This window comes from Sycon ciliatum, chromosome 4 (assembly GCF_964019385.1).
Source record: "Sycon ciliatum chromosome 4, ocSycCili1.1, whole genome shotgun sequence".
Lineage (NCBI taxonomy): Eukaryota > Metazoa > Porifera > Calcarea > Leucosolenida > Sycettidae > Sycon > Sycon ciliatum.
This window is the reverse complement of record NC_088646.1, coordinates 13,980,761-13,996,687: the sequence shown is the minus strand read 5'-3', so window position 1 is coordinate 13,996,687 and position 15,927 is coordinate 13,980,761. Positions and strand designations below refer to the sequence as shown.

The window sequence follows — 15,927 nt, the reverse complement described above, 5'->3', positions numbered from 1 at the left end:
CGGGGAACGGAATGGCTGAGATTCCGTTACAACGTGGTGCCGAAACCCGGGACGCAGAGGATGAGTAAGTGTTTCATGAGTCTGTTCGTCGTCGTCAACAACAAAGTAGAACTATAAAGTATGCGTGGGAATGGAGGAGGTCAGGAGAGGAGCTGGTGGGAACGCAAGACGGTGGAAGAGGAGGCAGAGCAGGTGGTTGGACCGGCAGAAGCTGGGGACTGGAGCCTGGGACGGCAGGTACCGCATGGAGCGTGTGGCCGTGGCTCGCCAGCCAGTGGATGAGTCTGGCATAACCGACTGTGTGTCGTCCTTTGTTGTTCGTCTTGTTGTTGTCTTGCTCGCTGTGTTGTCTGATCGTGTTTCTCTCGCTGTTCAGTTCGTTGCTGTGTTGTTGAGTTTGGTTGTCGGTATGTTGCTCTTCTCGTCGTTCTGTTGTTCTGCATTAATTTGCGTTGTAGATTTATTTTGCGCTGCTGCGCGCATGTTGTTATTTGTTGGAGCTTTGGCTCTCGTGTTTCGGTTGGCCTTGTGTGCCTGAGTTTAGAGCGTCGCCTCTTGTGTTTCTTGGTTTGGCCCTGTGTCGTGGCCCAGTTTTGTTGTGCTGCAAGTACAATGTAAGCTTTTGGTTGGTTTTGGTTTTTCTGTTTTGCTGTGGTTCCTTTTGCTGTTGTGCATGTGGAACGTGGTGTCGGTTTATTATTTTGTGAAATTGTCTCCGAGGGCCAGCTACTACACAGATAGTATTGATCTAATATTTTAAGGATTCCCCAAAGGCTAAAAGCCTATCCGGGGGGTCTCAGATGAGAAATCAACGAGAGTCAGCACACGGTTACATGCAAATACATAAGCGTAACATACCACATCAAATGTGTTGTGCCGGTCTGGAATAACCTTCTCTAGCTCTGTGAAAACCAAATCCAGGTTTCGCTCCTCATCTGTGCTTTTATCAAGCTGTTTACTGATCTCATTGCTTATCTGTTAGGGCAAGCACAGTGCACAGCAAGAACTGAAACATGGTGCTTCAGCTGATTAGGAGACAAAGCACAATGCATAGACTTGAAGCAAATCAGAAACACTAAGAGAATGGATCACCAGCCAGGTAAAATGATAGACATGCACATGTTCAACGTTTCATGCCATGCAGTATGCTACAGTACATGACCTGCACTTACACATGCAGTATGCAGTATGCTACAGTACATGACCTGCACTTACATTGTGAATGAGAGGGTTATACATGATGTGCTGCTGAGTAAAGACTTCACCAGGAAGGAGGTCACGATCTTCTACTCGCATCCACGCTAAATGAACTGGATCCAATCCATGCTTCAGAAACAACACCGAGAGCAGACATATACATCGATATGATCTTCCCTGCCGACTACAAATGAAACAACCGTAGTCTTGGGCCAAATGTCACTCCTTCCCATCCTGCATCATACAGGCAAACAATGACTGTTGTTCAAACTGAACCTCACAAAGACACAAGACTAAGTTATCCACAACAATTGAAGAAGAACAGAAAGACAACAAAAAATTCAACAAAAGAACATGCACATGAACATGTAATGATTTCTGCCAGTTCGCTAGCTATACAGGTTGTGTGATTACATCCGATCAGGCGACATACTTTGGCAAAGTCGTGGCACAGCAATGTACTAGCAATGCACTAGCGCCGACTCACTCGGTATACATACAAGTAGCGGCCATAGCCTGCAGTCCCACTGACTCACCACCATGGCATCACCATGACATCACCATGACATCACCATGACATCACCATGACATCACCATGGCATCACCATGACATCACCATGGCATCACCATGACATCATCATGGCATCACCATAGCATCACCATGGCATCACCATGGCATCACCATGGCATCACCATGGCATCACCATGGCATCACCATGGCATCACCATGGCATCACCATGACATCACCATGGCATCACCATGGCATCACCATGGCATCACCATGACATCACCATGACATCACCATGGCATCACCATGGCATCACCATGGCATCATTAGCATAACCTCTATAATTCATTGCCAGCGTCTGCACATGGATTAGAATGTTTCTGTTTGGCACACAGATACTGTAAAATCCCGCCAGATCGTCCCGTCTCTCCTATGCGCCCCTCCCTGACTTCTTGCCGGGGTACTAGTGATCATCGTCTGTGAAGTGCGATGCCTTACTGCACTGCAGACAGGTGCTCAACCCGGTTGCAAATGTACGCAACGGTTCACACCCTCTTGATCTTTGGTCGGTGTACGAGATGCACATACAGTTGATACAATCTGTTCAAGGAAATGATAATAAATAGATAGTTGGAAGCTGCTGGTAAGGATCGTGCTAGTCCTGCCTGAAAGGAAACTTCTCCATGCGGCCTGCTGAATGCATCATGTACACAGCTTTCGTGCGCTGCACATAATTACCCGAGCACAAACTGCTTCAACTCGGTCATAGGGTGAATACTTATTCATGTAGTACTGAATGCGGCAAGTACGACATCCGCCCCTCCCCATCTGGACCTATTGGAAGCGTCGCAGAGGTAGGGGCGGAGGTAGGGGCGGAGGTAGGGGCGAAGGTAGGGGCGGAGGTATGGGCGCTTTGGAGGGATTAAACGGCACTGTACTTCTTTTGAAGTAACGTTACTTTAACATAAACAGAGAAGTTGTCACCTTTGGTGACTTAGACAACCATAAGAACAGTGGCTACAGAATGCAGAGAGGCAATGATAAAGAGCAGAAAATGTGAATGCACTTGTCCACAGTCACAGAGCACCCATCAATCTTTTCAAGCTTTTTTGTTTTGTTTCTGTTGTCTCTGATGACAGCCACAGGAAAACGTCTGGATCAGATTGATTGTTGCTCTGTTACTGCGGGTGAGTGCTTTCAAATGGCCACAGGCTAATAGTTCTTCATTGCACTTACATACTCAGCAAGCTTCAGCTGCACAGTATCCACATCATGGAGAGCACACGGTGTGTATGCTCCGCTTTCAAGTAGACTGTGCTGCTGGTCATGGTTACTGTTAAACTTCCATTCACGGTGGGGGCTATGCAGCTCACGGTGGGGGCTATGCAGCTCACGGTGGGGGCTATGCAGCTCACGGTGCCGGGGGCTATGCAGCTCGCCATCACTACTCGACTTCCCCTTGGATTCATCCTGCATCATCTGTGATCGATAGGATTGCTCAGAACAATACTCTTTGTTAGAGTGGCGAGTGGCTGAAGGAGCATCAGTGTGGCAAGCTGCTGCTGCATGTGCTGCTGCACTGTCTGCAGTGCGAGAAGTTGGTTGCCGCTGCGTCTGCTGCTGCTGCTGTTCAAGGCAGTCATCTACGTGTAGTTGACTTCGTTGATCATTTCCAGCATTGCCAATAGATGGATGGGGTAATTGACTACTGCCCTCATGGAAGTGAAAGTCGTCATTGTCTGTCTGGTTCGAGACTTCCGATGATGCCATGGTAATGCTGCTACCGGCCTGACAACTTCCCAATGTCACTTGCGAAATCTGCCCGGCTTGCTGAAAGGCAATATCGTCCGCCGTGTACATCACTTGACCACCTGCTGCTGCCATTGGAGAATCCCAATCAGTGCCCATATCAACAACATGGTCAGGATGGTGGTCAGGGTGATGGTCAGGGTGATGGTCAGGATGATGGACAGGGTGATGGACAGGGTGATGGTCAGGATGATGGTCAGGATGATGGTCAGGATGATGGTCAGGATGATGGTCAGGGTGATGAACTGGCCAACTTGATTGTTCTCCTTCACTGTATTCTTCAGGCCTATCTAACACAATCTGCTGATATTGTTGCTGTTGCTGCTGCTGCTGCTGCTGCTGCTGTTGTTGTTGATGATGATGATGATGTTGGTGGTGGTGGTGATTATGGTGCTGCGGCTGCTGCTCCTGCCACTGACTAGTCAAAGATGCACCAGCTGCAGTCATGGATGACAATGACCCAGCTTGACTATCATATGGGACTCTGTGATCAATGTCAGCAAATGATACATCTCCCATGTATACACCAGCAGTACTGGTTACTGCATCAGTGCTCATTGCTGTCATGGAGACACCTTGACGCTCTTCTTCGAACCCATCAGAGCTATGAGCAGGATAGTAAGCATATTCTGCAGTAGGGATAGTGTCCTGCTTACTACCTGAAGCCAAAAGAACATTGTATTCAGGCTTTTGCATCGTCAGTCTTGGCGAGCAAGCATCACCATGATCAACGCGAGAAAGTGATGGAGCTGCTAATGATGAGGCTGAAGGAACAGATGAGGAAAGGCAATGCGATGTGCTTGCTCTTGATCCAGATAGGTCTTCCACATTTGGACCAGGGTGACGTTGTTGATATGGGCTGTATGCAGGGTTTTCAAGTTTAGCACTGAAGCAATCGCTGGAGCCACCTAGACTATGATGAGTTGATATATTATACTGCTGATACTGCTGCTCTTGCTGCACTGACGTGGCTCTCAAGGAGGTGCGTACTGCCGGTGGCTTCTTTGGTAGATGCTTTCTCTCCCTAACAACAGCCTAGGAGACAACAGGGATCAATAGGAAGCACGGGAAAGTCACGATTAAGTAGAGCTATTGTTGCAAAGCCGCAAGTCAAAGGAATGTAAGCTGAGCTGCATGCATTATCACTTTAATAAGGAGCATTAGCCCCATCCCTCACACAAACAAGTCAACAAAGAGGCATCTTTGGATTGAGGAGTGCTGGTATCGAAACAACTGGTTTGAAGCTCAAAGTAGAGTTGGTGTTAGCTCAGAGCAGAACTGCTGTTAGCTCAAAGTAGAGCTGCGGTTAGCTCAAAGTAGAGCTGCAGTTAACTCAAAGTAGAGCTGCGATTAGCTCAAAGTAGAGCTGCTGTTAGCTCAAAGTAGAGCTGCTGTTAGCTCAAAGTAGAGCTGCTGTTAGCTCAAAGTAGAGCTGCTGTTAGCTCAAAGTAGAGCTGCTGTTAGCTCAAAGTAGAGCTGCTGTTAGCTCATGGTAGAGCTGCTGTTAGCTCAAAGTAGAGCTGCTGTTAGCTCAAAGTAGAGCTGCGGTTAGCTCAAAGTAGAGCTGCTGTTAGCTCAAAGTAGAGCTGCTGTTAGCTCAAAGTAGAGCTGCGGTTAGCTCAAAGTAGAGCTGCTGTTAGCTCAAAGTAGAGCTGCTGTTAGCTCAACGTAGAGCTGCAATGCTAAATGGATGTAATATAGCGCAAGGCAGAGCCGCAGCAAATAGCTAGATAACACCAGTTGTGAGAGTGGACCCGATTAGTGGGTACGATAATTATGATAGTGTGAATAAGTTGGATAGGGAGGGATGGTGGGAAAAGAAACACTGCTGAAGCACGATCCGTTGTCTGGAAGAGCACAACAGGGCAAGCAAGATTTGTTTTTCTTTTCCGCAAAATGGGCTGGTGCCATTTGTGATTACGCAGCAAAACAAAGCGCATGACGTCAGTCTTGAATGCAGTACAAAGCAATGCAGTGCAGTGTGTGCGCTAGTTCGGATTGTTGCTAACAAGTACTAGCACAGCTAGTACACCATAAAACATTGCAGCAGCCAGTTGACACGTTTGAACACAAAAGACTTTGCAAACAGAAGCTAGTGGACAAGTGCAACTTAAGCAGCTGAATGGTTCTGAATGGTTCCCAGAATAGTTCTGAATAGTTCTGAATTGTTCTGAATGGTTCTGAATGGTTCCCGGAATAGTTCTGAACGTTCTGAATGGTTCTGAGTGGTTCTGAATGGTTCTGAATGGTTCCCGGAATGGTTCTGAATTGTTCTGAATGGTTCTGAATGGTTCTGAATGTTTCTGAATGGTTCCCGGAATAGTTCTGAATGGTTCCCGGAATAGTTCTGAACGTTCTGAATGGTTCTGAATGGTTCCCGGAATAGTTCTGAATGGTTCTGTCGTCTTACAGACAGGAGTATTAAACTTCCAAAAAGTACTATTCCTTGCATGCACAAGATATGTGGTGAAAATAAGTACTCAAACTAAACCAATCCCACATTCCAGTTGCTATCAAACCAACGGACTCGTGTTCTACAATGGAGCTATTTCAAGGACGCCGTTCCCACCACCGCCCCGGCGCTCACCCGAGATTGCGGTGAACAGGTTGCATGTCAAAAGGCACTGAAAAGTACACGAAATGTGACAGGTTTGTGTCCACCAGCGCTTGGAGCGCGTCTGAAGCTTGTTCTTTTTCGCCCAAGCCATGGAAGGGCTTTGTTTGGACATTTCCTTGGCTCACCGCTGGCAGTGTGTGTGTGTGTGTGTGTGTGTGTGTGTGTGTGCGCGCGCGCACGCGCGCGTGTGTGTGTACGTGTGTGTGCGTGGGGGGGGGGGTGAGGTGTGTTAGGGGTGTGAGCATGCATGGTGTGGCTGCACACAGGAATGAGAAAGAGAGTAAAAAAGAATGTGACTTACATGCCAAAGTGGATGAGTGTCTGGACTGAGACTTCTGAGTTGAAGCTAGTCATTAGTTTTGGGAGAAGCCAGAACAAGCAGGAATGCAGGCATGCAGGCATGCACAAACACACGACGTATGTACCACCACACACAAACACACACACACACACACACACACACACAAATGCATACATACACAAACATGCACATAACACACACAAACACACACACTCACATTCACATACACATACATACCCCCCCCATACACACAGATACACACACATACACAAGCATGCACACACGCACATACACAAGCATGCACACACGAGCATGTACACACAGATACACACAATCCACAGCTCATAAAATAGAAGCCTATTAAGTGTATTGCGGTCGGGAGGATGGCACAAGGCATTTTTAAAACCTATAAACTAAAGGAAGTGTGTACAGCTTATCAAGAAACAGCCTGTACTGTACATTTTTATCCAGTGTACTATCTGTTCACTTGTGACAGGTTTGTCACAGTATTTCCAGCCATTCGTTAACTAGTCAATTCTACCATTATAAACCTAGCAGGCAATCTCATGACTTGCTAGACAAACGCCGCATGGTTCTTATTGAAATTGTAGTAACTGCTATGTTCTACCCGGATATTGGTGAAACATTCTTATTCAGATTGACGGAAGTGTTAACAGTAAGCGACACAAGGTGACTTGCGACACTTACTGAGGATGTTGACAATGAGTCGTCCACACTGGATGAACTGCAATTCCCACCAATGTGTAGACCGGAGTAGTAGTCATTCTCATCTGCAGCCACATCACTAAATCCACCGTTACCATCTGCTGATAAGAGACTATCCGTGCCAGTTGATAGCGTTGTCGGACAAAGAGTTTGCAGCCGCGACCTGAAAATGCATCAAACCAGTCAGAACTCCTATGGCCGCGGCATCAACACCATGACGAGCGAACACACATCCTCACCCGCACAGCTACCATCTGCAGCCCCATCTCTTTATCTGTCCGGCCTTGTTTGTGCCTTCTCTTGTCTTTCTCTTCGCATCTTAAGAATTCAGCTATAACCCTGACCTAACCCGCATTGAGGGCTGTGTGAGTGATTTTTTCACTCTCTTTGTATAGGATTGACTATACCTAAGCAAATTAACAGAAATTAGTCCGTATTTCATATATAGCACCACAAAGGTGTTCTCTGGAACTCACTTAGTACAGACCGGGGTAAGACATACACCTGCTTAGTACGGTCCTTTTTCGTTGCACAAATATTCCTCCCATAAGCGCATATACAAATGTGTACGGGTACGATGTACATGTACTCTGATAACACGTCCAACTCGTGTATGACGGACTTTTCAGCAGGTCCCGATCTTGCTGGCCTTTTTTTTCTTTTTACAGTATTATACTGTTTAGTGTTTTCGTACACCTGTACACACGAAGGTTTGCTTGACAGGTACTTTGATCTCTGGCTACGCATGATGGCATCAGTGAGTTAAATGGCCGCTTTAAAGGGTTAAAGACTGTTGCACACTCTTGGCAATGTCCTCTTGTTGATAATGGTGTGCATTGCTCATGGTACATACTTGATACAGTCTGGTCTGACATAGGCTTCACCAGCGCCGTTTACAGAGCTTGAAAGAGATGGTGTCAGGAGTCAACAAATAACAACTTCTGGGTCAAATTAGATCCACTCTGCCTATCATGAAGTACAGTATGTGGTAGGGAAGACCCTCGTGTCACATGCAGGTGTGATTATGTTTGTACCAGGAGTGGATCCCCGATCGCCGGGTAGGGCCCGTCCAGTCACTATCAGAGGCTGTATACCCCACTGTGAAGAAAGGCTGTATACCCCACTGTGAAGAAAGACCACCCAGGCGTGTACAGGTCCATAGAAACCTGAATCCAAGAGGATCCAAATATGGCAGTGTTGTCATGACTATGGTCTGACAGTGATGCAGCACTTTTAAGCATGCACACCCATGCATGCACACGGGAACATGAATTGCTGGAGAAGTGAAGAAGATGGCGAAAAAAGGGGAGAGACCCAAATGGACTATGCACAACAATAATTGTTGTCTTCACACTTTTGATTCTTATTTTAGGTGGGAAGGAGCAATGAACATGTCCAAAAGTCACTGCACATACAGTAGAACGCCGATTATCCGGGCGTCATCTATCCGGATGATTTATTATCCGGATCGCCTCGTCGTGCTGGAAAATAAAAATAGCAGCTTTTTCGAGGTTTTTGCTGATTTTCCCAACTCGGAGCATCATTCAAGCTGGGATGCACAAGATGCATTACAACAGGTTGGGGTCACAATGTATGACGATAGCATCATTTTTAGGAGCTGGAGTGCGCCTAGTTCCTGTTGTGCTGCCGAAGAGAATGAAGAGTGACGAAAACATGCGACAATATGCATGTTTTCAAGAGTCCAAAACCCCAAGAGTATGCAACTGGGGTCTGGCTGCTGTGGGCCCACTGCGTGGCGGAATTCCAACATTACGTCATGCCGCTGAGGCACAGGCACAGCTGTACAAAACTCCGCATTCCGCGGTGCTTGGAACCAGGGAGTAGTAAAAGTGCAACAAACGTGTACGTCATTTTTGACGTAATGTTGGAATTCCGCCGCGCGGATCTCCATGATTGTGCAGAGTTGCACACTCTTGGGGTTATGGACTCTTGAAGTTTTAGATAGATGTGTGATTGCTTCGTTATCCGAACATTCTTCTCATCCGAACCTCCTGGAGACAGCCTGCGCCCCGAGGGGTGCGGATAATCGGCACTCTACTGTACTGCACAACACAAAGAATGCAAGTGAAGCTGTAGATTGCTACCAGCAATTTTTACAACTCACTTTCGACTTCTGTTTCCGCCAGACATAAGATCATCACAGCTTTGTGCTCTCCTGATATTTCGTGAACCATCACCTGGACACCACACATGTACACAAAGTTAATACCGGTAGTTTTATGGAATGCGAAATGTCATGCCCTGGCAACCTCTATGTTCGACATTGACATGCGGCACTATGGCCATCCCTACCGTTATATTGAAACTGCATGTCCTGGCAGGTGGAAACAGCCACTGACTATGTTGAGAGAGAAGGAGAGAAAGACGACAAGAGAGAGAGAGAGAGAGAGAAGAGAGAGAGAGAGAGAGAGAGAGAGAGAGAGAGAGAGAGAGAGAGAGAGAGAGAGGGGAGAGAGAGAGAGAGAGAGAGAGAGAGAGAGAGAGAGAAAGAGAGAGAAAGAGAGAGAGAAAGAGAGAGGCAACAAGAGAGAGAGAGAGCGAGAGAGAGAGAGAGAGAGAGAGAGAGAGAGAGAGAGAGAGAGAGAGAGAGAGAGAGAGAGAGAGAGAGAGAGAGAGAGGAGGGGGGCACCCACGGCTAACTAAAGGAACCAAAGCACCATGCTTGTCTTCACATGGTGTCCCATGTACACGACAGAGAGACCAGTTGACCAAAGAGGCCAGCCAATTGTAACGCTCCATGTAATCCCGCCCAGTGAGTTTTGAACTCTCACACCGGATATGGGTAACCAACTCGCCGCCTTCGAACACATCGGAAGGGGCTTCCGTCCTGATAGAAAAGTTAAGCCTTGGGCAGAATATTTACCAGGGCCTTGTTCTGCGCCGTGATGATCAGACTCTCGGTGGCCTGCTTGAGATCAGACTCTCGGTGGTCTGCTTGAGATCAGACTCTCGGTGGTCTTCCTGAGATCAGACTCTCGGTGGTCTTCTTGAGATCAGCATTTGATCAGACTCTCGGTGGTCTTCTTGAGATCAGCATTTGATCAGACTCTCGGTGGTCTTCTTGAGATCAGCATTTGTCAGCCAACTCCTGGAATTCTCGCTGGTCAGTTGTTCTGTATGCCGGACAACATTATTACTGTTTGCATTTGTCCTCCTGCGCTCTCTTCAGTTATTATTGTGAGAACTTTCAACTAGTAACAGGCGCGTAGCTCGTCTATAGTCAACGTAGTTCGGTCACCACACCAGCAAAATGGCTGCCATGATAGGTACTACATCATCAAAAATGGGCAATATGGCCACTATGAGTTTGCCCGTGGTTCATGGTCACTACACCACAGATGTACGCTGGCGGAGGGTCACCACGATGTGCGCTGGCGGAAGGTCACCACGATGTACGCTGGCGGAAGGTCACCACACCACAGATGTACGCTGGCAGAGGGTCACCACACCACGGATGTGCGAGCTACGCCCCTGAGTAAGAAGTCAACCAGATTGTGGCGCTGTTGGGTGGCAGGGGACAGGGTGGAGAATGTAGCAAGTGTAGTGAACATTGATACGACTGTGTGTTGTACATAGCTACGACAGCCTACAGAATATCTTACATGTATAAGACACCCTACAGTTTACTGTACATGGCAAAGACAGGCTACGGTGCATTGTAGGTGGCTCTAAGGCTCACACTACTACCACGTCTTCCAGGGTGTTAGCCGCTCCTGGGTCTAGGCCACACTCCACTTTTCGGGTCCAAAATTCGAAATTTTGTTGACATACATGTATGGTGTACATAAGCCGCACATCAAGCTTTGAATTTTTACAGTTTTAGGCAACCTACAACCTAACAACCTACAGTCCATTCAGAAAAAGATGGACTTCTAGCTTTTGGCCATAAACGGGTCAAACGTTGAGTTTTTTTTAGAATTTTTTTCTGCAATCCCCTTAATTCCCCTATGGAATCCTCTTCCAATTATGTTTCTGAAGTCTATTTCTCCAAGAAAGCAAGCCGTAACAAGAATAGGATTTCGGCCAGGTTTTGCCCCAAGAGCACTTGTATTGGGAAAAACATCAAAATCCAGGCCGTTTGACCCTGCCTGCAACAGTGCATTATGTGGTTCGAACCCCAGTTCAGGTACACTTTTTGGACCCTTTTTCAAATTTCAAATTTCGCACCACTGCACTGTGTACGATAGCATCTTGAAAAATCGCCAAATACGGGAGCTCGCCAGAGCCAGGGCCCATCTTGTTGTGAATGGACTGTAACTTAAAGGGTATCGGCTTACAAGACATTCCCAACAGCTGAGAACAGCTGAGTTGAGAAGAATGATTGAATGATCTACAAAAGTTGTCCATTTTTGTCCTTCACTCAGAACTGACAATGATGGATTGCAGTACATGAAAAATAGTTGAATGACACCATACATGCACTATATGCATGGAGTGCCGTAACACTGGTCGATTCACATCCAGCATTCCGAGTCTGAGCCGCAGGGGCAATTTTGAGTTTTTTTATGCGTATCAAAGTGCAGCTAATACCGGCCCGGAAACACACAGTACTTCCATGCAGGTAAACAAGAATAGCAGTGAAGGTTTTCTTACCATCTTCCTCATCATCATCATAAATAAGATGAAGGTATTGTGTCCTCCAGTGAGCAGTAGAGGTTAGCAATGGATCATCAGCATCAAGACCCCCAGTAGCTGAATGGCCACTTCTGATCTTGATGGCGGGTAGTGAAGGACAGCGCTCAACCTGAATGTGATGGGACCCAGCGAGGGAGAGAGAGAGAGAGAAAGAGAGAGAGAGAGAGAGAGAGAGAGAGAGAGAGAAAGAGAGAGAGAGAGAGAGAGAGAGAGAGAGAGAGAGAGAGAGAGAGAGAGAGAGAGAGAGACAGACAGACAGAGGCCGAGGGGAAGAGAGAATGAGATAGGGAGATAGATTGATGGATACAGATAGATAGAAAGATAGATAGATAGATAGATAGATAGATAGTTAGATAGATAGACCAACAGACACACACGGAAAGACCAACAGACCAACAGACAGACAGATAGACATTTTGGCAAACGCTTCATGTCCATACGACACCACACTAGCACAGGTTCAGCCAAGGAAATCATAAAATGCCGCAATGGCAGATAGGTGGACCACACAAAAAGAGAAAGGCTTGACTGATTGATACTGATATATAAACGTTTTGACGATAGTCCGCTTCAGAATGATAATGATAGACAGATAGACAGACAGACAGATAGGGTCTGTGTATATACATGTCGTGTGTGTGTGTGTGTGTGTGTGTGTGTGTGTGTGTGTGTGTGTGTGTGTCGACGGCTGTCTGATTATCAGTCTGTATGTCTGAGACTTGATTTCCATTTTTTCTTCTTCCATTTTACATTCTCTCTCCCTCCATGTATGTGCATGCGTGTAAGAGTGGGCATGTACCTGCCAGCAGTGTTTGCCTGTCAGTTTCTTGGGCTCTCTGTATGTTCTTACCTATTATCGGCATCTCCATAACGGTGTGCCGGTTTTTTGGCATTTAGCCTACTATTCATCCTCTGCGGCGCTGCTTTGACACAAGCCATTGTGTTTTGCTTTTCATTCATGCCTGTCCTACCTATCCTTCTTCTTACTCCCTCTCCCCTTTCCATGTATTTTTCATGATAATGGTGTATATAGTCAAGCTCACTATGAAGCCCAGACCTCAGGTGACCTCAGGTGACCGAGTTCACTAGGTCTTACTCTAATGTTCCTGTGTGGACGTCAAGTTAGTTTCTGCACTCCATAGATCAACTTCACTCCACAAGTCCCAGACAACAACTAAGGTATATTTACATAGAACAAGAAAAGATAAAGATGAACTACCAGGATGCGTGTATGTACACAGTACGGGAATGTATAGGGATAACTCCACGAACGGATCGGGTACAATCAAATCATGAAAGTGCAGAGTATTTTAGAGAGTGCTATCCATTTATGGATAAGTGTAACGTGACCACACCACTTACCACCCGTTTGCTCCTCAATTCTAACAAGATTGGAACCCATGAGCACTTTGTAGAAAAAACCCAGACAGATAGTGAAATAACCATACATCCTCCCAATACTCTCCAAGCTGTCTCTGGAAAAAAAGAATGAAAAATATCCGAATTATCGGGTAAGGCCCATCTTCGTGTGAAGATGAGTGGTTAAAGTGGATGGCTGCAGTGAAGTCTGCGCATATTGTGATAGATAGTGGAATGAGCAGAGGAAAGCGAGTGGCCGTCTGGTAAGGTGAAACGGTATGGAGTAAATTCACGTTTTTCCCCTTTTCTCCAATCGGCCGGCTGTCCAGTGCACTGACTCTCTTGGTGTAGTTTGCGCGCACAGCTCTGAATGGAATTTATTCTCATTTCATTCCACCATGATGGATTTTCATCATCCTGGGCTCGTTGGAAAGATCAGGACCAAGCGAATCCATCATGGTAGATCTCAGCAACATAGACACACCAGGGCCACTTCCACCTCCTCTCCGAACTACTCCACCGTGCCTCGGAACGGCACAACAACTCAATCTAACGTTCTTGTTTGGCATCTTGCCCAAATTCAACCGATTTTCACGATTCGAACTGTGCTGCAAAGCTGAGATCCAAGCGCTTCATTTGATGTCCATCACGCATGCGTCGTGCCAAAGGGAAATCCCCTAGCACGCTCCAAAAAATTGGGAAGTCATGAACAAAAAAATTCGTGTTTGCTCTGGCCCGTGATTCTGGTGTTCATCCTGTCGCCGCTCAGTGATTCTTTATCCCATCGCGACGAACGTTATATTCGCGGAAAGATGAGCTCAAGACCTTTCCAACGGTGTATTGATTGTCGCGATGCGTTTATGTTTCACAGAGTTACGATAGTTTGTACACTGGTCTATGCACTGCAATATAACATGCGCACTACGAGGACGAGATATCTCGTCCTTGGCCAATCGCGTGGGGGTCTGCAGGACGAGTTATCCCGTCCTTGGCACTGAAAGGGTTTAGTATTAACAACCAGGATTCCATGGCAAAATGGGACAGCCTGGTAAACTGAATGCCAATAGGCCCATGGCCATCTAAGCACTTACTAGAAACTTCGGTTTTTCCTTCTTTGATTTCTTCTTCAGCAAGTCATCTTGTGGAACTTGTGATTCTTTCTGTCGTTCATCCATCTCCTATGCCATAACCACAACAAATCGAAAACATACAGAGGAACTCATTCAATGAGACCTATATGAAACTATCAGAAACTAGGTTGTATTAAAGAAAGTGTAGGTCGGTTGTATTAGCTGTAAATGATACTATTGACGCAGACATAATACCATGATGAAACAATGAAATGAAATATGTATAATAATATTGATTATGCATGGCTCGCTACTTTTCGTAGTTGAAGCACTCTGGCGCTAGAGCGATAAACTATCTTAAATGTCTGTGGTGCCACCTTTTCACCAAGGCCGGTAGTTTGGCTCATTTAAAGCTCGTAGCTTTAGCGATGAGGCCTAGACGGCAAAAACAGCTAGCTGACTACAGCATTGCGTAATAAAGTTCAGAAACATTTTTCTTCAATGATCATCAGTGAATCTACATCGAATAGTGTATAAGGGAAACTAGATTGTACTTTTACAACCCAAGCAGGACTGACTCTGCACTGCAGAGCCATCCCGTAGCACATTATATTGCGAAGGGAGCTCCAATGGTGCTTCCTTCCCTGAAACAACATACTAAACACGTACATAGTGCAATAAGGGTCCGACAGCTGCGAAAATTGTGCTCAACATCTAAGATGGAGTGACGACATGCAACTGAGTCATTGAGCAGTGGACGGCCAAGGAATTCATTGTCACTCTGAGCTTCGTGCAAAAGCACTCACCGGATAGTAACTTCATGTGTTCTGAACTTTATGAAGTTGTCTTATACGTGCTTTGAAGGAGGCGGCAACATCAATATCAACATCCAGATCAGGCCACTCTGCTTACAAAGTAACCCAGATGAAGTGTAATTTCCCTCCTCCCCAACATGGTAATGTTACAGAACAGTTTCATGTAGACGAAGCACCCATGAGTCTCACACCTCACTCAAGCACATGCAGTGCTCCCTGCACTGTCACTTCCGTTGACTGCATGCACTCACTTCTGATCGCATTTCAACCCTGTTGCAGTCAAGCTTACTGGCCACTGAGAACAGCACATTTGGTCACTGTATGCAGGTCAGATACAACACTTGCCACACTAAAACTTGTTTGCTGGTTGCGCACTACAGGAAATCACTGTTTCCGGAGCAGTTTTATGCAGAACTGGCAGTCCATGGAAAAGCGGCCGTTAAAATCAGTTGGAACCACTCGTCTACAGGTTGTATTATTGTGGTACATGTATAACTAGAGACCGTTAGAGAGAGTGTGTACAAGGTGTGTGTACAGGATGCGTGTACAAGGTGTGTGTACAAGGTGTGTGTACAGGATGTGTGGATTCATGTATAACTGTGCTGCTTATAGCCTCATCACCTGAAGTTTGAACATTAACTCTCTCTCTTCTCTTTCACTCACTTTTGGCCCAGAATGGCTTCAAATTACACTTTTCTGAAAGAATAGCTCAACGCCTGACCGGCTTGCAATATTCATCACCAAACACGGTATTATCCTAGGTTCAATCAAGCAAACAGTGCGGCAAGTCTCACGTGTTTGGTAAACTGCTGTCTTGTGCTGCAAAGAGAACACCCGCGTAAACAGAGCCAAGCATGCACAGCAGCAT

General features: G+C 46.3%; 1 protein-coding gene across 3 annotated transcripts in view; it reads right to left on the bottom strand.

The window, feature by feature from the left end:
* LOC135814607 (uncharacterized) overlaps positions 1-15,927 on the bottom strand; it is a 71,181-nt gene that overhangs the window by 31,652 nt on the left and 23,602 nt on the right. For 2 of the 3 annotated variants that reach the window (XM_065327759.1, XM_065327761.1), the window contains 9 exons: positions 15,854-15,878; positions 14,266-14,352; positions 11,774-11,924; positions 9,285-9,357; positions 7,142-7,322; positions 6,434-6,478; positions 2,943-4,550; positions 1,216-1,326; positions 859-975 (listed from right to left, as the gene is read on the bottom strand). In XM_065327759.1, coding sequence (XP_065183831.1) covers positions 859-975; positions 1,216-1,326; positions 2,943-4,550; positions 6,434-6,478; positions 7,142-7,322; positions 9,285-9,357; positions 11,774-11,924; positions 14,266-14,352; positions 15,854-15,878 — 2,398 coding nt within the window. The remainder of the gene's footprint in view (positions 1-858; positions 976-1,215; positions 1,327-2,942; positions 4,551-6,433; positions 6,479-7,141; positions 7,323-9,284; positions 9,358-11,773; positions 11,925-14,265; positions 14,353-15,853; positions 15,879-15,927) is intronic. The other variant, XM_065327760.1, reaches the window with a different exon arrangement.